Below are 26,662 nucleotides of genomic sequence, written 5' to 3'. Positions count from 1 at the left end.
TCTTTCGTTTAGCGCCTGAAGGGGGCGGATTTCGGCGAGGGGAAAGAGGTTTCCCGGTCGCTTCTGCAATTTTTCCTGCAGAAAGATTAGGGGGCTTTTCGCCGTCATCTTTACCGCCGAGGCCACGGGTGGGGTTAGGATTAGGGTTTAGGGGTGCTCGCCCCTCCTCCTTTCATTGTTTCGTTTTTCCTTTTCTGGCTTCATCTTCTTTTTCGATCGTGGATCGATGAAGCGGCAGCGATCGTACGGAGAAGATCTCGACTCCGGCGGGGAGAAATCGGGGTGCAAGGAATGGGGGAGGAGGGACCAGGAAGTGAGCAAGATGCGATCGCTGAAGAATCTGGACTCGGAGGGTTCTGACCGGTCAAGCTACCGGCGGAGCTACTCGTTGAAGGTGGAGGGAGGCCGGAGCGAGGATCGGGACAGCCGGGCGGAGCGTAAGGGCTTCTCTCCGGAGGCTTACCGTCGGAAGGAGCACTTGGACTACAGGACGGATAGGAAGGGATTCGGCCGGGTGGAGGGCGTTCGGAAGCCGTTCAGGGATTCTGTGGGACAGCGGAGCCATCGGAGCTCCTCCAACGGGTTCCCGTCGCCGTCGTCCTCGTCGTTCAGGAGGGAGTTCTACGACCCCCCGCCGAAGGCCAAGGGGTTTAGGTCGAAGCGAGACGATAGCGCATGGAGGAGGTCTAGCTGTAAGGAAAGGACAGACGAAGATGGCGTGGGACATTCGATTCCGAGGGTGAGTAGTTGGTGCAATAGAGCGATTGCGGCGGGATCAGAGGATAGAGGTAGTGGTGCATCCGTGAGCGCAGTGGAGCGGAGGAAGGTAGAGAATGGAGAGAATAGCAGTGGCGAGATGGAAGAAGGGGAACTGGAGCCAGAACCTGAATTGGAAGTGAGCACGATCGAATCGCCGGATGGAAAGGAATCCGGGATCAGAGAGGACGAAAAGAATCAGGAGAAAGAGTCTGCTTCAGACACTGCAAAGGAAGAAGATGGAGAAGCAATGAAAGAAGAGAAATTATTGTCACCTGCCGAACAAAACAAATCTGAGTTGCACGTAACTGCAGAGCAGGTGGAAGATCACACAAGCGGTGATGCCGCAGCCGAGAAGCCAGAAGGTGGGGAGAAAATAGGGGGTCAGGTGAATGAAAGGGGAAATGAGTCGGATGGAGGTGCAAATAGTGTAGACGGTGAAGGAAGGGCGGAATTGCTGAAGGAAGAAGATGGGTCGTTTCCTTCGGGCATCGATGAACAGTTATCAAAGGCGAGTTTTGATGAAGCCGGTGGGTTATCGAACCAGATTCAGGGTAGTGCAAACCTTTTGCAAGATTTGAATGAGGAAGCGGATGATGAGGAGCTTCCGTTGGATGAGAAACCAACCGAGGCTGATCAGGGAGATGGTGAAAATAGGAACAAGTGCAAGCAGGGTATAACATTTATGCCTGAAAAATCAGGTACTAGCCTGCTTGCTGATGCCAAGAAATTGGTTGTGGAGGAAGTTGGCAGATCGTGTGGAACCACAGAGAAGGCATCGACTGGAGAATACAGTGAAAGCGGGAAGGATAAACGTAAAGGGGTGGTCATCGCAAATGAAGAGAATCTTCCTGCTGTTGATGGATTAGTGGAGAGGGATTTGTTGGCCTCTGGAGCTCACCGCGAAACCCATGTAGGGGAAAATAGGGGCATCAGCTGTGAAAAGGAAGGAACGACCATGATGGGTTTTGAACTATTCTCACAAGCCAGTTTCAGGGATAAGTTAGATAAGATAGATAGTTCTGTCGAGAAGCATAAGAGCAAGCAGCTAAAATCTGAGCCGCTTCAGCTGTCTCTTGGGTTACCTGATGTTTCATTGACGCTTGCATCTACAAATCTGAAACCAGCCCCTGCTCCACCATCTCCTAGTCGTGCAAGAAGTGCACATTCCCTACAAACTAACTCTTTCCGTACCCGTGCTAGCTCGGACGGATTTACAGCATCCATTTCTTTCTCTGGTTCTCAACCATTTGTTCATAATCCTAGTTGCTCACTTATTCAGAACTCGTTAGATAATTATGAACATTCGGTTGGTAGCCATCCTATATTTCAGTGTGTGGACCAAAGTCCTCAAGGCTCATGGCAAGGGCAGTCTTTGGCTGAGCAGGCGGACAATGGCAACAGTGTGGTGATGGAAAAATATAGGCAGCGTAAAGAAGTCCCATTGTATCCGAGGCTATTGCAGAATGGTAATGGTGCTTTCCAGCCTTTGAATTATCAAGAATCATCAGCATTTCAGGTAGTCAATGACAATGCACATTTTCAAGAAAAAATTGCTGCATTGCGGGCGCAACAACATATGAAAGCAGGAGAAGGAAGCGTGGGAAAAGCCAACAGTTTGGAAAAACAGACCACTTTTATGAGGGAGAGAGCAGAGCATATTAGGCAGGGAGTTGCACCTTCTGCAACACAGAGTGTGGGTTCTCGTGACACTAGATCAGAGCACAATAAGAAAATTGACAATGATAATAGGTGGCTTGAGAGCGATCAGCCTGTTCTTCACAGAAGTGGGCAGAGCGAGACTGTGCAGCTCGCGCAAAATGCAACAAGAAATGTTGAGAAGCAGATTTCTGATATAGTGTCAGAACCCCTGGCAATAATGGCCAGGAGGCTTCAGGAAATGTCCGACCAGTCTTTGTTGTATCTCAAGGAGCATATGCGAGAAATGATAGTAAATGGGATCACGCAGAAACATTTAAGTGCATTGCAGGAGGTGCTGCAAAGGAGAACCGACCTAACAATGGAGACATTATCAAAGTGTCACCGGGTTCAGCTTGAAATATTGGTTGCTGTAAAGACTGGCCATCAGGCATTCCTACGGCGAATAAACCATGTCCCATCTTCTGACCTGGTGGAAATCCTTCTGAACTTAAAATGCAGGAATCTTGCATGTTGGAACATCTTGCCTGTGGATGATTGTGAGTGCAAAATTTGCAGTCAGAAGAATGGCTTTTGCAATGCATGCATGTGCCTTGTCTGTTCAAAGTTTGATTTGGCATCCAATACATGTAGCTGGGTTGGATGTGATGTTTGTCTCCATTGGTGTCATACTGACTGTGGGTTGCGAGATTCACATATTAGAAATGGGCGAAGCATAACTGGAGCTATAGGGACTACAGAGATGCAGTTTCACTGTGTTGCTTGTGATCATCCCTCAGAGATGTTTGGATTTGTGAAGGAAGTGTTTAAAACTTGTGCAAAGGATTGGAATGCCGAAACCCTTGTGAAGGAACTTGAGTATGTGAGGAGGATCTTCCATGGAAGTGTTGATGTAAGGGGGAAACAGATGCATGATGTGGCTGATCAAATGCTGGCACATCTGGAAAACAAAGGAAATGCGTTAGATGTATACAACGTTATAATGGCATTCTTGGCTGGTAAGCATGCAATTAATTTGCTGATATCAAAGGGAAATATAATCCAAAGATATCAAAGTATTAGTTCTTTCTTGTTTATTTGTATGTTAGTTCAATTCTTTCCTGGTTGGTGCAATTTGTTATTTTTCAGTTTGGAGCTTACATCTCTTGTCTGGGTGGAATTTATTGGTTTTTTCAAGTGGCTTATGTGCACGTCTATCTTATTGATATTCATAAGCTTGGTTGGATATACACTTATAAACAACTATCCAAAACATATCATCTATGTTTCAATAGGAGATTTTTTTTGCCAGTTTGCATCTGTTAATGTTCCATTTTTTGCACAAACATATGGAAATGGAAATGTTTGCAAAGCCACCACTGTTATTTGTAGGTATTTCTGCATGTGCCTACCCAATGATGGGCACGTTCATGTGCCTGCCTGTTTGAATATGAGTTTTTTTTGCCAGTTTACTTGTTTGAATATCCATTTTTTCCACAAATATGTGGAATTTGGAAATTTTTGCAAAGCCACCACTGTTATTTGTAGGTAGGTCTGCCTGCATGTTCCTACCTGCTAATGTGCACGTCCATGTGCCTGCATGTTTGTTAAGGTGCACATCTGCTTGCCACAGGCTCATTTTGGTGATGTTCTCTTTGGTAGATTCGTGGACAACTTTGCACATAACCATTGTGGTGATTTGAAAATTTGAAATTGGGTCAGACCAGGGTTACCGGAAGCGCCATAGGGCATGGGGAAGCACACTTCTCCGAAGCGCGTTTCGAAAGCCCAAAACATGGCGCTTCTGAAATGTGCTGAAAAGCGCCAAAAAAAATTGGGAAGCACACTTCCCTTTCTTTTTTCTCTTTTTTTGTGTTTTCATTTTTATTTTTCTTTCTTTTTTCTCTTTTTTCGCTTTCCCCTCGCTTCCCAGGTCGCTTCCTAAGTTGCTTCCAAGATGACTCCTGGTTCACTTCTAAGGTGTCCTGCGCTTCCTGCTTCCTAAAATTTTGGAAATGCCTCGCTTCCCGTTTCTGCTTCCCGCTCCTGCTTCCCCGACTGACAACTCTGGGTCAGACACATCGGACATTTTCCATGGATTGATACCATTGCCCAAATAGGTAATTTAAACTTATCAGCTGTTTGGAAAATGTCACCCAACTCTCCTCAGATATTAAAATTTGTCTAACTTATCAGCTGTTTGGTCCTTATATCATTTAGCTTGTCTTTATCTAATCAAACAAAATGATTAGAATGTCCTCATCATGGATTTGTTTAGTATAAGAGGAGAAGAGTTGTTTTATTGAAAAAAGATAAATATCATTTTACATGTCAGGCTGGTATTTGGAATGCATTCGGGTAAAAAGCAGGTGGTTGAATGTAATAACTGAGACATTGTGTAGATTTTGGTAGTAAGTTACACCACCTTTTTTAAATTAACCTTCAAATTATATGTGCATGTCTTGTGATGGTATATTAGCTCATTTCACTCAGGCCCAGGTGTATGCACTGCCTATTTGTCATGTTGGGCAGTTTAGTGCCATGATAGGTTCTACCTTGATAATTGTTTGGGGGACATATTGATGGATGGCAATCCTTTATGCAGGTTCTTGTTTTTGTCCTCATATTTAAATATTTAAGCATGCTGTCCAATTTGTTTGGATTATGTCTATCATATTTAAATATTTAAGCATATCTGACCATGTGCTAGATTTAATGTTAAGTCTATTACATGAGCATATCTCCTGGTCATTCAGATTGACTTCGACTCTGTGATTAGAAATCGGAAGCACATCGAATAGGAAAGGCATGCAAAACAATACCCATGTTTGTGATGCTGATGATATCCAATGGTTAGACACTTTGTGGAAATCTAGTTGGTTCTATGAAGAAACAAAAATGAAGAATGCATGGAATGGGGTATCAAGTAGAGAAATGATGACTGTATAACGGATCCATGCTACTTCTCTATAACATCCCATTTCTTTATTAATATATTATGAAATTTACCTTGATCTCATGCAGTTACATGCATATCCTAGTTATCTATTTACACAAAGAATGGCCTCACTAGGTGAGGTATGATCTTACGATTGCAGCCAATCATAAATTGTCACAGTTTACAAGGGTCCAACAGAGTTTGTCTTTGTGGTCCTCTATTTTTGTCCCAAAATGTGATTGGGATTTTTCTGGTATGTTTGGCATAGCAACCTTCTTGTTAATGTATTTAGTTTTGAAGGAGAATCAAAGATAGAATCTCCTAAAAAACAAATAAGTCACTTCAAGAAGATGTCTTCATCTTTGTCCTTCATTTCCAGTTTTATTGTGTAGATGCTGTTGAAAGGTTTGGATAATATACTAGTACCGGGCTTATTATTGATGCCACTGGTAGTACTGTCTGACAATGGTTCCCTCTAGAGAAAGATATTGGCGTCTTGGGCGACTGGATCTAAACCAGTGATACAAAAAACATCTACGACAGTATCTGTTGAATGGTGTTCCTTGTGCTATACTAAATCTGTTATTTTCTGGCCAACTTTCTTTTGTTTCATAAACTTTGGTGCATGTTTAATAATATAAAATCTCTGAATCCATCATGCCTCCCTAAATCAACCAACCACTGCTTAGTCCAAGGGCAGTATCATTTCAGCATAGTATTGATGTATCATTGGCCCAATCTTCCACGTCTCACTTTTGTTATCCCCTCAAGAAAGATTGGAAAAGTGCATGTGCCTTTGCACATTCTGTAGCCTGCTGTGCAGCAGTTTTTTACATGCAACACCTTGGCCTGATAAACATATCATATTTAGAGTGGAGGTCTGAACTAGGGGCAAGCATTGGTTGGTACCAACAATATCTACCAATCACTTGCCTCCACCATCTTCTAGCAAAAAAAGCATGATTAACATCAAAAATTCTATGCATGGCCCTCATGCCACGATTCCACCTTGGGAGGGGTATCAAGTAGTAAACAGTCTTTAGTTTTCTCACAGAAAGCTGTATCTACCATCAATGCATTTCCATAGAGAGGACCAAAGCTTTTTTCCTGATATACAGAATGGTTTATGTCAGAGTCCTCTATTTGTTGAGATAAAACTATGTTCTTGATTAATGTTAGTTTGGCAGGCAGAGAGATCTTTAGCATTTCAAGCTTGGACCTGGTTGGAGATGTGGTTGACCATGACATCCTAGTTGTTAAAATGTAAACATGTAATATATATATATATAATGATAATATAATATATATTTATTTTCTTTTCTTTTCTTTTATTCTTTTTCTTCCTTTTCTTTTTGTAGTTCAATTTGAACTACATAGTCAAGATCTATTTAGATCTTGACTAAACCACTAGTCGTTGGACCTAGTCCAACGGCTAGAAATATAGCCATTGGACTAGGTCCAACGACTCTATTGGAAGAGCTCTTCCAAGCTCTCTTCCTTCTTGTATAAATAAGGGTGATCCCCTCCTTTGTAAGTATTAATGCTTTTTAAGCATTTTGTGTATGAATAAAATATTATTTATTTTTTGAGTGTTCTTTCATTTATACCCTTTTAAGGGTCATGCTTATAGTGTCTCCAATAGACACCTTTTTGTGAGTTCTTTATACATTTGTGGAAGACTACCATTTCATTACATGGTATCAGAGCTGTGGAGACCTTAGATCTTGAAGCGCTCTCGCCTCGATTTCCATGCCTCACTTGCAAAATGTGTTTCATCACTTTGTTCTTGGCTCAAGAAGATTCGTTTGAAGAAAGGAGGACTTGTGCTACAAAAATTTGTATTTTATCCGCTCTTATTCTTTTATCTACTCTTTTATCTTTTTCTTCTCCCATCTATTCCTTTCTTACTCTTGTAAAAGATGGATGACAATGATAAGATCACCATCATACCCATGAAGCTAAATGATACTAATTATGTATTGTAGTCTTCGATTATGAAGCACCACATTTGGGGAAAAGGGTTATGGGGTATAGTGGATGGTTTCGATTCGGAACCTAAACTATCTCTTCCTCTAACGGAAGAGGAGAAGAGCAAGGCGTTAGCCACTTATGAAAAGAAATAGAAAGAGTGGAGGATAGGGTATGCAAAAATTATGTCATGGCTAATTAATAGCGTAGACATTAAAAAATGCTTTAGTCTCGCTAAGTTCAAGCATGCCGATAAGGCTTGGGAATACCTTAAAAATATGTATTCCCTTAAAGATATTGCGCATGTGTGCAATCTATAAGACAAAGTTCGAACAATGACTTAAAAAGATAAAACCATTCGAGAATATTACAATGAGTTGTCCGAACTTTGGGAAGAATTGACTCTTTTAGATCCAAAATGGCATTGTCCTTAAGACATTGAGCTCCGTAAAAAACAACTTGATATGGAGAATTTTTATCAATTTATAAACGGTTTAAGACCATAATTTGAGTCAACTAAATCAACTCTTCTTGATCGAGGAAAAGTTTCCTCTGTTGTTGATACTATAAAAGAGCTAACTAGGGAGGAAAATAGAATTAAAAAGAGTACTTCAAAACCAGAAGATGATTTTGTTTTAGTTGTGTCTAGACCGGGTAATCATGTGCGCTCTTACATGCTACCTCACTTCAATAGGCAAAATGGTGACTTTGACAAGAGAAAAGTCATTTGCCACCATTGTCATGAACCAGGGCACTATAGGCTCAAGTGTCCTAAACTTAGAGAATTAAGAGAAAAGAGAGCGACAACTGTTGGATCAAAACCCAAAGATCAAGATGCACCAGTTTTTATGGCTCAAATAATAGAGATTCTCCAACCTCTTATCAAAGGAGCTTCCTCCTCATTTGAAGCCTCAATTGGAGCAACTGTTTTATCCTTCTCTGATCCAGATAACTTTCCTTGGCTTCTTGATTTTGGTGCTTCCTTTCATATGACCCCAAATGACAATAGCTTATCCGAATGTTTAAAAAATAAGTCAAGTGTGTCAAAAGTTTTTCCAGTTGATGGAACCTCTCTTAAAATATAAGGAATATGAATTTTTGAAAGAGTCTATAAAATTAAGAAATATTTTATTTCAGAAGTCAGATATATTCCTAAACTAAATTTAAATCTTTTATCTGTTTATCAAATAACTGACTATGGATGTAATGTCTCCTTTTCGTCTCATGGTTGTTGGGTACATGATCGCCAGTCAGAAAAGCTGATTGGGGAAGGCCACAAAGAAGGAGGACTCTATTACATGGATTTTTTTGGAATTGCCTAAGAATGCTTTTTGTTATAATATTCAAAAAATAGAGTTGAATTTGTGGCACAAAAGACTTGGTCATTCTCATATGGCCAAAATCCAATATTTTCTTGATCTTGAAAAATTTTGTAATTCTGAAAACTTTACTTGTAAAGATTGTATTCTTAGCAAAATGAAAAGATTACATTTTTATGATAGAACCTTTGTTTCTTCCATACCACTTGAATTAGTACATTCGATTGTTTGGAGTTATGCACCAATTATTTCGAAAGGTGTATTTGAGTATTATGTCATTAGACATACTTGGATTTACTTCCTTAAACATAAATCCGAAGTCTTTTCGTACTTTCAAATATTTCACAACATGGTTAAAAATAAATTTCAAAATGATATACCCATTTTGCGCACAAATTTAGGGGGAGAATTTATGTCCAAAGAATTAAAAAACTATCTAAGTTTACATGACATTACGCATCAAAAGTCTTGTCCATACATACCGCAACAAAATGGACTAGCCGAACGAAAACATCTCCATATCATGAAAACAACTAGGACTTTATTAATAGCTAGTCATGTTCCAAAGGAATTTTGGGCAGAAGCGGTTCTAACTGCTACTTATCTTATTAATCGAATGACATATTCTTCTTTGAAAAATATAACTCCAATTGGAAAACTAGTGAATCTTTCTCCAAATTACTCTAGATTGAGTGTATGGATGCAAGTGCTTTGTTTTCACTGGCAAAAATGACAAACTTGTCAGAAATATCCACCTGCAAGGGTTAGAGATGAGGTAAAGAGAGAAGAGAGAGAAGAGAGGGGTTGGCGGCAATAGGGTTTTCCCTCTTTTACTTAATATTTATAAGTGTTGTACATAGTATGACATTACACAAGAAGTAAAAACTAATTACAAACATGCCACCGCCCACACATCCCAAGATGGATCCTTGGAATGTGGTGCAGGTCGGATCCATGATCCAAAACTAACAGCCTCCCTCAAGTTGAGTATGGTCTTTGATCATGCTCAACTTGCCTTTGAGTGCCCAAAACTGATGAGTGGATAATCCCTTGGTAAAGATGTCAGCAACTTGTATATCTGACCGAACATATGCAGGTTCAATTTCTTTTTCTTCCACCTTTTTCCTAACAAAATGTTGATCGATCTTGATATGCTTCGTGCGACAATGAAGGATGGGATTGAAGGCAATATTAATGGCACTCTGATTATCGCAAAGAAGCATAGAGGACGAGATTGGTTCTTGTAATTCTTGGAGTAGATGTCTCACCCATGTAACATCGGCTGTTCCTGCTGCCATTGCACGATATTCTGCTTCAGTACTAGATCGCGCCACTGCCTTTTGCTTCTTGCTACTCCATGTTACAATATTATTGCCGATAAGAATGCAATACCCCGAAACTGATCTTCGCTCGTCAGGATCACCCGCCCAGTCCGCGTCTGTGTAAGTGAATAGTCGATGCCCTGACATATAAGCTGTGTCCTTGGTGTACATCAAGCCATCTCCAATCGTACCCTTTAAATACCGAAGGATCCTTTTTACTCCTTCCATATGTACATTTGTAGGAGCATGCATAAACTGTGAAGCCTGATTGACAGAGTATGCTATGTCAGGCCTAGTGAATGTTAAGTATTGTAACATCCCTACAACTGGACGATACAAAGTAGGATCATGATAAGTAGTGCCTTCTTTTGCACTTAGCTTATGATTTAGAAGGCAAGGTGTGCTAATTGGTTTACAATTCTTCATCCCTGTAGCAAGTAAAATATCAATAGTGTACTTATGTTGGCTCAATGTAATAGTCTCATGTCGACTATCAACTTCCACACCCAAAAAATATCGCAAGGGACCCAAGTCTTTCATCTTGAATTTAGCCATCAGCATAGACTTAACCCAAGATATGTGAACCTCATCACTCCCGGTAATAATGATGTCATCAACATATATAAGCACCCAAACAATAGCTGGATCACTTTTGAATATGAACAATGAATGATCTAGGACACTTTTAGTGAACCCATGATGCTGGATCTCCGTGGAAAAACTCTCAAACCAAGATCGAGAAGCTTGTTTCAAGCCATAAAGAGAGCGTCGAAGTTTACATACCCAATTGGATGAATCATGCATACTATAACCAGGTGGCTGCTCCATGTAAACTTCTTCCTTTAGTTCACCATGCAAAAAGGCATTTTTAACATCAAGTTGACTGAGTGACCATCCATGTTGTAATGCCAATGCAATGATAATCCTGACGGTGCCCAATTTTACGACTGGGCTGAACGTTTCATCGTAGTCCTGCCCATACTGCTGTGTGAAGCCTCGTGCAACCAGACGAGCTTTATAGCGCTCAACACTGCCATCCGGTTTGTGCTTGATCTTGTACACCCATTTGGACCCTACAACATTCTTGTTATCTGGCCTTGGTACAATTTCCCATGTATTGCATTCATGCAATGCTTCCATTTCCTCATTCATCGCCTCTACCCAGGCACGGGAATGTACAACATCATGAAAAGAGGAAGGTTTTGTTTCTTTTGACACTCTGGTTAGAAATGTTTGAAAATCCAAAGAGAAATTGTTATAACTTACCCAACGATCTATAGGATGTCTAATCCGAGTGGAACGTCGTAGAGGAGTCTCATTGACTGGATGGGCTCTACGAGAATAAACAAGACCAGAAAAACGTGAGGATGTTGTTGTAGGAGGAATGTCTTTCATATGCGGTTCCACATCGAAAGCATAGGGTTCATTGTCTGTCAATAAAGATGAATCCTCATAAGGCAACGAGTCATATAAAAGTGAGTCACTGAGCCAAGGATCATAACTGTCCAATGTATCTGTGGAAGACGAACCCAGAGTGTCAAAATTTTCATCATCAAAAACAACATTTCTAGATACCCGAATTTTGCCTGTATGAGGATCATAACACCTGTATCCCTTATATTCATCTGCATACCCAAGAAACTTGCACTGTATAACTCTGTCCTGAAACTTATTTCTCAATGAATGATCAATGTGAACATAACATACACAACCAAAAGGATGTAGTTCTTCATATGATGGATGACAATTATAAAGAACAAAGTATGGAGAATTATCTTCAAGGATGGTCATGGGCAACCTGTTGATAACATAAACAACTGTATGGAAAGCCTCGGTCCAAAGAGAGAAGGGAATATCCAGAGTGTGCATCATGCTCAAGGCTGTCTCAACAATATGCCTGTGTTTTCTCTCAGCTACTCCATTTTGTTGAGGGGTATGAGAGCAAGAAATGTTACGTGTAATGCCATGCTCCTTCAAATATTCACTAAAATCATGGGATATGTATTCTCCCCCCCCATCACGCTGGAAATATACAACATTGGTATTGAATTGGTTTTGGACTAGTGCATGAAACTGTTTGAACAACTTGAAAACTTCATGTTTGTTTTTCATGAAGTAAATCCAACTAAAACGAGTGTAAGAATCAAGAAAGAGTACATAGTATCGAGATCCAGAAAGAGAGGCAGTGTGCGTAGGACCCCAAACATCTGAGCACATAATCTTAAAAGGTTTTGTTGCTCTTTTATTGATACTATGAAAAGGAAGTACATGACTTTTGCATAAATGACAACTTGGACATTTTGACTCTAAACTGACTGCGGGTATTAGACCTTTAGCAAACAAATTGTCAAGAAAAACTTACAATGACCCAAACGAAGATGCCATAAGTCTGGCTTATTAAGTTTCAAGACTCTAGATGAAGAATTATGATCTGTGGATCGACTAAAAAATGTTGGAAAGGAAGGAGCTGAAGAAGCCACGGCTACGGAAGACGACGTCTTCAAAGGCACATTAGATTCTTCAAAGACGTACATGTTCCCGCGCCGTTCACCTTTAGCGAGCGTGTTCTTGGTGTGAAGATCCTTAAGATAAACAGAAGAAAGAGTAAATTCAACGGAAAAATTTGTTTCATCAACTAATTTAGACATAGATAAAATATTCTTTTGAATAGCAGGTGTGAGTAAGACATTTGACAAGGGTAATTGAGATTCAGGCAAAGAAAGGGAGACATTTCCAGTGTGAGAGATGGGGTGGTGAGATCCATCTCCTATGACTATAGTGCCATTTCCAGTGTAAGGAGTCAAGTGAGAAAATTTACCTGCATCAGAAGTAACATGTGCTGCTGCCCCTGAATCAATATACCATATACCATCATCATTTTGACGCAAGTTCATCTGATTGAAAGTAGTCATAAGGATATTTTGTACGTCCTGTGGAAGAACCTGTCCCTAAGGAGTGCGTGCAAACGTCTGAGTTGCCCTCTGCCCTGGCCTCCCTGTTTTGTTCCGGTTCTAAGGATTGTACCAGCAATTTGCTTTAACATGTCCCCGCTTGTTGCATAGAAAACAAGTAGGAACACGTCCCCCTCGTGGTACACTGCCTGAGCCAAGGCCTCCTCCAGCTGGTGTAGGTAGTAATCCTCCTTTGTTTATAGTTGTTCTATTTGGACGAGGAGGAGTAAATAAGGCTCCTGTTTGAATAGGCGTATGTGCCATCATCACAGGATGCGTATCATTTGACGCGTGTTCTTGATTTAAACTGACTTCATATTGCAAAAGCTTAGATTGAAGATCATCAAAACATGGAAGAACTGAGACAACCTGGAGTGCTGTGCAAAACATGCGATATTCAGGTCCAAGGCTACCTAATACCTGTTGTACCATGTCCTTATCTGATACAGGACTTCCAATGGCAGCTAACTGATCTGTAATAACCCTGACGTCCCCCATGAACTCTGTAATAGATTTGTTTCCTTTTCGCATGGATTGGAATTGCCACTTGAGTTGCAAAGCCCGAGATTCAGAAACCTGAGAAAAGGAATGAGCTAGTCCATTCCACAACTCGGCAGCAAATTGATCATCAGAAATAGTTTGTAAAACACGATCAGAAAGTGTGGAAGTTATGTAAGCAACTAATGTCTGATCCCGTTGTACCCATATGTCATAAGCAGGATTGGTGGTTCGAAGTTGACTCACCTTCCCATCTTCACCTGTTATTTCTTGCATGATATGTGTAGGTGGGGCGGGTGATCGCCCATCTAGATGCCCATAAAGACCATGATTGCGAATAAAGGGCACAATCTGACGTTTCCAAAGTAAGTAGTTATCATGAGATAACTTGTGGGTCATGAGGTGAGTAAGAAAACTAGGGTTCAACTTGGAATCCATGGATTATATGAAGAATGAGAAGCCAAAACTGTTCTAACAGTGTATTGAAGAGGAGAGAGCAATGCTGTGTGCTGAAAATAATATCAGCACACACGTTATTCAGAGAAAGAGGAAAACAACAATGTTGCTGTGTGCTAAAAATGATACCAGCACACACGTTACACAGAGAAAAGGAAACAACAATGCTGCTATGTGCTGAAAATGATATTAGCACACACGTTACACAGAGAAAAGGAAGCAACAATGCTGCTGTGTGCTGAAAAAGATATCAGCACACACGTTACACAGAGAATAGTAACGTGCGAACCAGAAAAAGGGAAAGAATCAGAAATATTTTGGGGAGAAAACAAAAACTCGGCAGACTGAAACAAGATGTTAAGACGTGCGTACCAGAAATATTGAGAATGAGAAGAACCAAAAAAGAAAAACTGGAATGACGTGAAAGATTTATAAGAAAAAGGAGGAAAGAAGCAAAACTGATTAAGGAAGAAGGGACAGAAATAAACCTACGTTCTTTAGCAGCACGTGTTGGTCTTTAGAGGCCTTCTAGATGATTGATTTCCGCGCCTGTGCTCTGATACCATGTCAGAAATATCCACCTGCAAGGGTTAGAGATGAGGTAAAGAGAGAAGAGAGAGAAGAGAGGGGTTGGCGGCAATAGGGTTTTCCCTCTTTTACTTAATATTTATAAGTGTTGTACATAGTATGACATTACACAAGAAGTAAAAACTAATTACAAACATGCCACCACCCACGCATCCCAAGATGGATCCTTGGAATGTGGTGCGGGTTGGATCCATGATCCAAAACTAATAAAACTCTCTCCCCTGCCTTTTTAGGATTTTTCGATAATAAAAAAGGCTATAGGTGTTTTGATTTTCAAAATGAAAAACTATACGTATCAAGAAATGTATCTTTTCTTGAAAAAGAAAGCTTCTTTGATTTTGAAAAACCTAAGGAAGTCACTGAATATTCCTACTGAATATGATCTTGAATGTGACTTTGGCAATGATCAAAGTACTATTGATGTCGATCACAATGACGATAATGAAGAACAAGTCCATAGGGATGTTAGTTTACAATATTCTAGACTAAGAGAGTCAAATCTTCCATGTGCACTAGAAAAATATTCCGAAGTATCCACTAGAAGGTCATCTTGAGTTTCGAAGCCTCCTGGAAAATTTATCATACGAATCCTTTTCACCCACATATAAGGCAGTTATTGCATTAATACACTCATGAGGAACCATCATCATAAGCATTTTGTGTATGAATAAAATATTATTTATTTTCAAGTGTTTTTTCATTTATACCCTTTCAAGGGTCATGCTTGTAGTGTCTCCAATAGACACCTTTTGTGAGTTCTTCGTACATTTGTTGAAGACCACCATTTCATTAGCTCTTGGATGATCAATTTGAAGAGGATGCCTGAGGTAGTTGAAAGGAAGTGTCCCTCCTAGCAGTTGAGGATGTTTTATTGTGAGCTGAACGAATAATCTTGTCTTATGATTTTGGACAATCAGCCCAACTCCCTTGAAGGAGTAGCCAATTGTCAAAGTTTGCCAAGCTGCTAAATTGTTGCCTTGCCCATAAACAAGTTATCAATTATCATCAGCAAACTAAAGGTGCATTCTCAGATTTTGAGCTAGTGATGTTTAGAAGGCCATCTATAAGTCCAGCACCCTGGCACTTAAAAAATGCTTTAAGAAGGTCTGCTAAGAAACTTATGCATACATCCAAGCTCATATTGCTAGTTGAAGTGCCTGTTATTGTTAAAAGAATAATATGGATGGTCGGTAGTGGCAACAGGCCTTATTGGAAGGAATGACTAGAATACTTGGCTTTTAACAGGGACTGTGGCTTCTTAGATCACATGGTTGTTAAAGGCTTTGTTTTGAATTAATAAACAAATGATTTGGACGGGCCTATCATTGTCCTCCACTACAAGTGTGTTGACAAGTTTATGGGGAATTCTTCAAGCTAGGGCTAGTCTCTGATTAAAACGATTGCCTGTCTAGTTTTGGATATTATAAGAAAGGTGCTTTGCTGTTTCTTTGAAAAGGTTACAGGTATTCTCTTCTGGACCTATCTCACAAGTCCTTGTGTTTTGCGTAACAGTGCTCAAGAGAGAACATTTTGGTGGACAATGAAGACTGAATTAGAGTTTCAATGGGGACCAGAATCTAGCATTGACTAATAAGGAAAATATCTCTTTCGGTTGGTGTTTAGTTGTTTACCAGCCTTTTGACATATCACCTCATTCTGAAAAAGGTAGTGAACTAGAAATTACAAAAGATTTGAACATTCCTTTGGAAGAATGCAACAAGCTCTTGTACTCTCGCTTAGTAGTAAATAAGAAGCTGTCACATGGATACAACTGTGGATATGGGGATACAACCATTTTTATGAAGTTTCTAATATGACTTATATATAATGGGATACAGAACGAGAATCAAATGAAGTATCCGTGTGACATAGATGAGAAGCCATAAGTTCATTGGAAGCAAGCTGTTCAATGTCAGGAAAATTGAGCTTCTGAATCATTCATTTTGTATCTGAGGGTGGACTAACCAGTTGGCTAGGTGTTGAGAGTTTATACCGAAGCTAGGAGAAGATTTTAAAAACTTCAAAGTGTGAAATCCCACACGAAGAAGTAAAAGAAGTAGAAGAAGAACCATCAAAAGCAGTACCAAAAGAGGTAGATGATCAAGTAGAAGAAGAAACTGAAACATCAGTCTGAGTCAAAAGTTGTTGAATCTGCTTTAAAGTGTTTGACTAGGCAGCAGATAAAGAATCTGAAAAACTTCTTGCAGAAGGAATGCAATGCACATTTGTCACGGGGTAAAGTATCTTTAGGCATTTCAGCCTGTCCAATACAGGGGACTATGATGGCCATACTCTTTTTCTTCAGCACAGGACATGACTTCTTCATGTGACCAAGCTTTTTACAATAAAAGCAATGAATAAGGCTCCTATCAATTTTTCAGAACCACCTCTTCTAGGTACGCTAATCCTTTCAATTGTCTGTCTTAACGCCCTAAAATCAACCTCCAAGCTACAAGATAAACACTACACAAAAGAAAGAGAAGCAATCACAACCAAATACCAAACAAGAATCACAATATGTAGTTCACAACATAATTTCTACATGAGGACCCTCATAACTTCTCAAGGATGTTGCACAAAAACACAAAACGCAACAAAAACAATGTCCAAAATACTGTATATAGCAGCACTTTAGGGAACTATCTCAACCGATATCACAATACCCAAGTGCATAGAAAACATCAAAATTGGCCTATCTATATCACAAAAGTGGATCAAATTCAGCTCAACAACCACATCCAATGCTAAAACTCAGTCACAAACAGAAACATAAGGCATTCTTTCATGCCACTACAAACAACATATTATATAAGCAACCAAGAATTCTGATAGCCTTGAAATGCCTTAAAATAGATATCAAAAGTGACTCAAAGTCAACCCAACAGCCACTTCCAATGCCAAAACTTAGTCACAAAGAATAACACAAGGCATTCTTTCATGCCATCAACACAAATAGCATATTATTTAAGCAACAAAGAAACCCAATATACTTGAAATGCCCAAAAGTTGAGTTACCACCTGAAATTCCTCCCAAAAACTTCAATAAACCTCACTCAAAATGCAAGATTCACACTCATGCTGATATTAACCCACAACCAACTCAAAAATTACTCAGATAGATCAAACTTGAGTTATTGAAAACCACTCCAAAAAATCAGAATGAGCATAAATTTTGACACTCAGGAATGCAATATCCAGAAAATCTTCAAAAAAATCACCAAAAATCATTCTTGATTTGTTGGACTTCTAAAATCATGTTCTACAAAAGCCCTAACTCAATTGATGAAAACTGATTAGCAGCATGGATGATGCTGATGTCATCATCTCGTGGCATGAGTTTCAAGGTAGAGCGCCACAGACCTAAGAATGAAGTCTCCATAGACTCTTCTTCGCCTTCTAATGATCCTCCTCACTGTAGATATGGCTCTGATATCATATCAAGCAAGAAAGAAGAGGCAAAAGAGAGAAAAATATAGAAGGCACTTTAACAGAAACTTCATTCCTTCTAAAAAATGAGAGTTAGAATAATACATGGGAGACATCCCCTTTACCTCACTACAACAACAACAACAACAACAACTACGCCTTCATCCCAAAACAATTGGGGTCAGCGATATGAACCAAAAAAGAAAATCATTCTGGGTCTTCCACATGAATCCTTCTCCTCCAATCATTTCTATCCAATGCCATGTCCTCGGTGAGGTTCAAAGCATTCATATCCTTTCCTATCATCTCCATCCAAGTCTTCTTAGGCCTATCCCGACCTCTTTTAACTAATATATTTCCCATTTCTCTATCCTTCTAACTGGAGCATCATTAGGCCTTCACCGAATATGTCCAAACCACCGTAAACGATTCTCTCTCATCTTATTTTCAATGGGTGCAACGCCTACCTTCTTACGTATCTCCTCGTTCCGAATCTTATCTTTTATTGTATTTCCACACATCCATCTAAGCATACACATCTCAGCTACACTTATTTTTTGAATATGATGTCTCTTGGTAGCCTAACATTACGTACCATACAGTAAAGTGGGCCTAGTAATCGTCCTATAAAACTTTCCCTTCAACCGCAATGGCATTCTACAATCGCACAACACTCCAGTTGCACTTTTTCATTTCATCCACCCAACCTTTATTCTATGATTTACATCTTCATCAATTTCTCCATACTTTTGAATGATAGATCCCAAATATTTGAAACAATCATCCACCGGTATTTCTTGCTCACCAAGCTTCACTACACTCCCATCACTACTTCGTTGTTTACTAAACCGACATTCCATATATTCTGTCTTACTCTTACTCAACTTAAAACCTCTTGCTTCCAATGTCTGTCTCCATAATTCTAACTTAGCATTAACCCCAACTCTAGACTCATCAATCAAAACAATATCATCAGCAAACAACATACACCACGACACATTTTCTTGAATTGATCTTGTAAGCTCATCCATCACTATAGCAAATAGGAAAGGGCTTAAAGCAGATCCTTGATGTAACCCAACCGTTATAGGAAAATTGGTTGTCACCCCTCCACAAGTACAAACATTGGTTACTACTCCTTCATACATATCTTTAATTATACTAATGTACTTGAGGGGAACACCTTTCTTCATCATTGTCCACCAGAGAACGTCCCTAGGTAATCTATTGTATGCCTTCTCTAAATCAATAAAAACCATATGCAAATCTTTGTTCCTCTCTCTATATCTCTCAATAAGTTGTCTAAGAAGATGTATAACTTCCATAGTTGATCTTCCAAGCATAAAACCAAATTGATTCTCCGATATCAAGACAACCTTCCTCAACCTAGACTCAATCACCCTCTCCCAAAGTTTCATAGTATGACTCATGAGTTTGATACCACGATAGTTTGTGCAATCTTGTATATCACCCTTATTCTTATATAGAGGCACCAAAGTACTCTTCCTCCACTCATTAGGCATCTTATTTGTCCGCCAAATCTTGTTAAAAAGATTTGTCAACCATTCTAAACCTTTCTCTTCCAAGCATTTCCAAGCCTCGATAGGTATACCATCTGGGCCAACTGCCCTTCTTGATTTCATTTTCTTCAAAGCCTCTACAATTTCTTTCTTTTGAATCTTGCGCATGAAGTCACGATTCATCTCATGAAAAGGAATGGAGAAGTCTCCAAGATCCTGAGCATGACTTCCATTAAATAGCTTATCAAAATAATCTTTTCATCTCTCCTTAATCTCCTCATCTTTGACTAAAACCCTTTGCGTTTCATCTTTGATACAACTAACCATACCCAGATCCCTCGATTTTCTATCTCTCATCTTTGTAAGCCTATAAATATCCTTCTCGCCCTCTTTGGTATCCAACTTGTCATAAACCTCCTTATATACCTTATCCCTCGCGTTTCAAACTACTTTTTTAGCTTCCTTCTTTGCTATCATATACTTCTCCAAATTCTCATTATCACGACTCTTACTTAGATTTCTATAACATTCTCTTTTAACCTTAATAGCTAATTTGACATCCTCGTTCCACCATGATGTATCCTTACCTAGCGGTGCACCGCCTTTAGACTCACCCAATACCTCCTTAGTCACATTTCTCATGCCACCCGCTATCTTATTCCACATTGATTCTGAATCATCCTCGAGACACCAATCAACTTCCTTAACTACCTGCTCTACAAACATTCCTTGTTTAGCTCCTTTTAGTGCCCACCACTTAATTCTAGGATCTATCATATGTTTATCCCTTTTGCGGCATTGTCTAATTCTAAGATCTAAAATTAAGACTCTATGTTGTGTAGCTACACTTTCTCCTGGTATAACCTTACAATCGATGCAACAACCCCTATCTCTTTTTCTAAGTAGGAAAAAATCTATCTGACTCGTATTAATGCCACTTTTAAATGTTACTAGGTGAGACTCCCTCTTCCTAAACCAAGTGTTTGCTAAGATCATATCATAGGACAAACCAAAATCTAAAATCCTTTCTCCACTTTCGTTTCTTTCTCCTATACCATAGCTTCCATGGATACTCTCAAATCCATCCCTACTAATGCCTACATGTCCATTAAGGTCACCGTCGATAAAAAGCTTTTCTCCATAAGATATCCCTTGTACTACTTCATCTAAATCTTCCAAAAATTGATGCTTAATGGAATCATCTAAACCTACTTGAGGTGCATAAACACTAATAGTATTAATAATATCTGTACCTAATACTAATTTAATAAGTAAAATCCTATCACCCTTCCTACGGACCTCAACTACATTATCTATAAACTCACGACTCATAACAATCCCTACTCCATTCCTATTCCTATTTATTCCTGAATACCAAATCTTATATCCCCAAGGTTCTATCACTTTTGCTTTCTCACCTACCCATTTGGTCTCTTGTAGACATAAAATATCAATCTTTCTCCTACACATAACATCTACTAACTCTACCAACTTACCAGTTAAAGACCCTATGTTCCAAGTGGCTAACCTAATTTTATGGTCTTGGACTAACTTCTTTACCCCCACCCGTCCAACAAAGTGAGGGAACTCTTGCCTATTTGACACCACACCCGGGCGCCGGTGTGACGCGTCGCTTTTGGGCGACGACCTAGCAACCCTTGCCCATTTATCACTGCCTCCGGGCCTATAGAGTACAGCGCGTCGCTCAGTAGTGAACGCCCCAACGAAATTCTCATATTGGTTAATATTCATAGGGTATGACTAAGTTTTTATGCAGGCTGTCACTGGCCTACCACAACCCTCCTCCTTTATCCCTTCTACCTCACTAGAAGACAAAAACTATTGACTTTACACTAACTGAAAATGTACAAGAATACCCCTAGAAAGAATGAAATGTACACATATATACAATATAAGGGTAGCACCCAAGATGGTCTTATATATATGATACACAAATCTCAAGCACTTTCGCCATGGTTCTCTCAAGTGCCCTAGTGTACTATACTTGTTCACTTGTATCTGTTTAGTGTGCGGTCAGTTTACTGGGAAGACCACCCTCCCATCCGAATAAGCTTCTGAAGTCTTTGAACCACCACATCTCAAAGCGAAACTGACTATGTCTACGGAATCCCACTCCTCCAACCTATAATAATGGCACTGTGGTCTGAAACGATCTTAGAGAGTGTTTCCTTTCACATCTTGAGCTCCAATAATCAAATCTACTGAAAGTAAGAATCTGTTTTTGTTTTCTTCATGCATGATTTCCTCTATTATTTGACCATGCAAAGGAGTCTTTACTTGCTGGAATATCTACTAGTTTCCAACATTCAAAAAATTCTCCATATTTGACGTGTGGCACATGGGAAGATTACAATTTGATAGGCTCAATGCGACATTAAATTCACTTCCAAATTCCAATACACCATAGGTGGCAGCCCAATATTGATGTCGTCCAACTCTTTCAAAAAATCCTCTTTTCTTCATGCTTGTAACTAAGCCATGGATAAATATGCATAAAATTAGGTGATCGTGCAATGTTTTTTTCAAAAATTACTAAACTTGATTGCTCCCCGATCTTTACCATGGATCCATCTTTGTTCCTTTTGTAAAAACCTATAATCGCACCTAACATTTGCTTAAACATTTTTTGAATGAGTACTTGCTCTCTCCAAATATCTTATGCTTCATGATGATCAACATCGTCCATTGTTATCTTGAGTATCACAAAAATATCTAATTTCTGTTTCTTAATAAAGTTGGCAACATGAAACTTTCTGTCATCATCCCATGTATCTCTCACATTCCAAGCACTAATCATCTTTAGGTGTTTGAGGAACCTGGTTTGCTAGAAAAGGGTTACAACAGTCCACATGCAAGAGGCCATCTAGGAGAAGGGCTTTTATTTTCCTTTGGATCCCTCCTATCATTTTCTTCTTAAGTCTTTGTAGCTTAAGAAAGGCCCCCTCCAACAAACTCAGACAGGACCTAATGGCAGAAGCCTCTTTGACATCATTGATGCAAGGTTCCGCAACTGTGCACTTATTGCTTGGCTTTGCAACTATTTGCACATTATGCTGAACATACTATGTCTAAGATGGATCTTTGATGAAGAGATTCCTGCTGAGTGATAACCCCCTTTTTCTTCACATTCGAGCACACCTAAGGACATTTGCTAGTCGTCCTCCTCCCCGTTTGCAACTCAACCTCCATTAGCACCATGAGTTGACCAAAGGGATCCCACCAGAGATGCATAGGAGAGAGAATGGTCTATCTCCCTAGGCTTAGAGGGGCCTATTGTGATAAGCTGGGGGCCTTTATTGAAAAGGTTTAAAAACTCAGCCCTGACACAATTGGATTCAAGCTGGGTCTCGCGATCAGCCTCCAACTCAAAGCTCCAGCCTGATGCTATGTGACCTGAAAGGCAAAGTAGTGTTATCTCTTTGGATTTGGATCCTTAATGGTCCCATGCTTGAAAGGCCAAAGACTTCCCAAATGAACAGAGTACCCTTTCAAAACTTGTAAGTTTGATCTGCACACACTCTATGGTTCCAGTCCAAATAATGATTCAAACCACAAAATGTTGGTTAGGTACCCCTAGCAAGGCTTAGTCCTTGAAGACTCCTGGATTTCAAGAGCACCAACGGTCTAAGGATTGAACCTTGTAATGAATCAAGATCCAGGTTGGTATCAGGCCCAGGATCCAATCTGTCAGCCCAGAAAGAAGGTTGTTAAAGTGCCTAAGTCGATGAATCCATTAAGAGTGCCTAAGTGGATGCATGATAGCTTTGCTGTGCTGTTGTCTCCTCAGCACTCCATGTAAGAGTACAATTTAATAGATTAATAATTGTGTCCTTTCATGAAAATCTCCCAGCTTTCAACAGTTCAGTTTCACAATTGCTGGATGCTGCTAGATTCACATTTCTCTTCTGGTAGGTATGCGCCCAAGACAATTCTGTGAGGTAAACGCCACGTGGGAGCATACTGAATATGCTTTATATGATGCAGTGATTTCTAGTGTGGGAAGCTTGAAAGATCATTGAGGATAGACCAAGGTTGCCAGACTAGGAAGCGGAAGCGAGAAGCGATGCATTTTAAAATGTATAGGAAGCGGGAAGCGAGGAATAAAAAAAAATATAATAATTGAATGTGAATCATAATGAAACACAAATAAAAACTAAAATAAAAGTGACCAATATTAAATCTCATGATTTTTTAGTGTAAGTAAATTTTTAACAAAATCTAAAAATGATGATTACCAATTTAGGGAAAGCACATGGAAGTGAGTGAGAAGAGTGAGAGAAAACACATAAAAAACATGAAAAGTTGAGTAAGAGAACATATAAGATGAATAAATGAAGTGTGTGGAAAGCATAGGAGAAGCGTGGGGGAATCGAGGTTCTCATAAAGTTTCGGAAGCGAGGAGTATCGCGCTTCCGAAGCGAGTTTCCAGGGAGCGAGCTTCCCACCTATCTAAGAAGCTTTCGGTTACTCTGGGATAGACCCAATCCAGTTTTTCTCCTCTATCTTCATCCTCTATATATGAGTCCATGCAGATGGAATTCTACCTTGACATGGTTATAGCCTCCTTCCCCACCCCAATTTCTTTATGCCTTTTGTGCTTTCCTTCGTTTGCATCAACGACCACAAATAAGTTTGAGGTTATTCATCCCTTTTATCAAATCTGCAATATATGAAATGCTCCTTATACAGAAAATTCAAGGTGATGCAATATTTGCACCACCAATGTGCGTGAATCTCCTGAATCTTGTTGAGGATAATTCTAATCTTTTTACTTGATTCCACCACAACCCGTCCTTTCCTTGGCAATACATCTCCAGCACACAAGAAGGGGTGGGTGGAGGGCTATTTGATGCCCAATTGAACCACCATAACTCTGTTGATGCTTCTAAGAAAGTCTCTAATATCATAAAGCTTTAATGATCCAGCATTAAGGGAAAAAACAAACCAAAACAGCTGACAAGGCGATAACTTAAGTGAGGAACCTAAATATAAGTCTTCAAATGCCCTGTGTTATCATCTTGCGGGATCTTTAATTTGAACTCTACACTGATGTTCCAAATACTTATGAAAGCCTTTAAGGAGAGTCATATTATGAATTTAAAAACAAATAGATTTTTTTTTGTCACTTCCTACTAATTTTTTCCTTGTGCTTTTAAAGGTTTCATGCTTCACACTTTAAGCATTTTTGTGGGTACTTGGTTTTTTCTTCACATTTTGTGCCACACCTCCCATATCCACTTATTCTAGTAATCATGGTTTCTGGGTGAAGGTGAAATTGTGTGGTGCATATATGATTTGATTTCGGTTGGCGTCTTGGCCTATGGAAGGCGTTGGATAGATGATGTATTAAGCTACTTGTAATTACTCCCAGATCCCAGATTTCTGAGAATTTCTGCATCAAAATGTAGTGGGAAGGTTTATAGTGGTAGGGTGTCACGTGGAATATCAGGTTGAGTCCCAGGAGGTTGAGCTTTGTCAAGTTGCTTCGGAGTGTGTGTTGCAACAGTCACGTTGGTGTGATCCTTTGCAAGAGGAAATTTCTGCATTATAACTATTATTTGGACAATTACTAATCATGGGTTTACCTGTTCCTTAGAAGATGACCTACTAATGGAGTATGTTTCCCAGCGCAGTCTCTTTTGCATGGTGATGTCAAAGGGAGACTTCAAAGTCAAGAATAGAGCATGCAACCTGTTGGTCCGTTTCTCAAGTCTGACTTATTGAGAATCTCTTTTATTACAAAGCAGCGCGATGATCTGCAGTATCCAAAATAGGACCCCTCTTTTTTGGCACAAAGACTTAGGTTTGATTAGAACTTGAAGAGATTTGTTAGTAGATAGAATTCCACTTGTAATCTTGGTACAGAAAATAGAGTACAAATTGATAAGGTGAGCTTGTGGTACTTCTGTTTGGAAAGAGTATAGTCTCTTTAAGAATGAGGTGGTGACAAATCACCAATCTATTCTGTTCTGAAAACACAAAAGATCATGAAATCATCTGATGTCACTTAATGGCCAGGTGCCAACCTGTGTTGGATCTGTATCAGCATTGACACACCTCGAACGTTTGTGTTGCAAGTTGAATCTCTTGTTATGATCACTTTCTTTTCACTCGAATCTCTCAAGCATGCAGTTGTATTATGCCTCCTTTTGTGTTATGTTAATTGTACCTCTTTCTACGTTATTTTAGAATTAGATAAGCTTAAAACTTAATTCCCTTCTGCCAAACAATAACTCTACAAAAAATGAAATAGAGATTGTGAGAAATTCCTTCACAAGGAAATATTATGTCAAGGAAAGCAAATCTATCATGGAAAACAAATCAGTGGCATGGCACATTATATGCTTTCATGAAGGTATATTGACTAACCCACTTTTTATTTTGCTTTGTTTCTATTTTTTCATTTTTCCATCCTTTTTTAGAAGGCGAGTCCAATGTTGATGGTTCCTCTTCCTTTGTACCAAAAGACCATCTCAGTAAGAATCCAGGGGAAGCAAGTAATGGCATAGGGGCTTTATGCAAGGAGCCCTCATTTAAAGCCTCATCTGTATCTGGTGAGATGGTTCCACGACCAGAGAAGGCTAGTAAGGTGCTTCTTAATGTGGACATGGAGCACAGGGGCAGATGGGTGGATGACCTCGAGCTGCAGTTTGTTGCTGAGAAGAAGCCTGTTGTTGATGAGCTGGAGTGTGTTGTTAGAATCAAGCAAGCAGAGGCTAAGATGTTTCAAACCCGTGCTGATGATGCAAGAAGGGAAGCTGAAGGATTGATGCGCATTGCAATTGCCAAGAGCGAAAAGATAGAAGAAGAGTATACTAGTCGGATTGCTAAACTGCATTTGACTGAGGCTGAGCACAGACGACGGCGGAAACTTGAAGAATTGCAGGCCCTAGAAAGGGCTCATCATGAATATTTCAGCATGAAAATGAGGATGGAAACAGATATTAAAGATCTGTTATTGAAGATGGAAGCTACAAAGCAAAACCTTAGTACCTAACATGGCATCTTATGGATTCAATATCCTTGTCAGGTGTATGATTCACTCTGTACAATCATCTCTCACCACCTCTCATGCAGTTTGCAGACTTCTCGTATGCCTTGCAGCTTTTGTTTCCCTTTTTCTGGCTAACTTCAGTGTACAGATAGGTTGCTCCCTCTCATGTGTTGTATTTTGTTCCTTAGATGGAAGCAAAATTGAAAGAGATGTAGGTTTTCTATTGGTATTTGACCTTATTGGAAATCATATATTTACCATGTCCTT

At 39.6% G+C, this 26,662-nt stretch overlaps 1 protein-coding gene across 1 annotated transcript; it reads left to right on the top strand.

Annotated features, from left to right (window-relative positions):
* Positions 1–26,662, top strand: LOC149815963 (protein OBERON 4-like). The gene is made up of 2 exons (XM_089988782.1): positions 1–3,413; positions 25,824–26,662. Exons 1-2 carry the CDS (start codon positions 227–229, stop codon positions 26,396–26,398), a joined length of 3,762 nt encoding a protein of 1,253 aa, XP_089844908.1. The 5' UTR covers positions 1–226; the 3' UTR covers positions 26,399–26,662.

This window comes from Nuphar pumila, chromosome 15 (genome assembly GCF_984573655.1).
Source record: "Nuphar pumila chromosome 15, dmNupPumi1.hap1.1, whole genome shotgun sequence".
Lineage (NCBI taxonomy): Eukaryota > Viridiplantae > Streptophyta > Magnoliopsida > Nymphaeales > Nymphaeaceae > Nuphar > Nuphar pumila.
This window is presented reverse-complemented; position numbering and strand designations above follow the sequence as displayed.

Bases quoted from the DNA above. Each gene is read 5' to 3' on its own strand.
- LOC149815963 (XM_089988782.1), top strand. From the start codon at position 227: ATGAAGCGGCAGCGATCGTACGGAGAAGATCTCGACTCCGGCGGGGAG. The intron at 3,414-25,823 runs GTAAGCATGCAA...ATCCTTTTTTAG, and splicing joins TATAATGGCATTCTTGGCTG to AAGGCGAGTCCAATGTTGAT.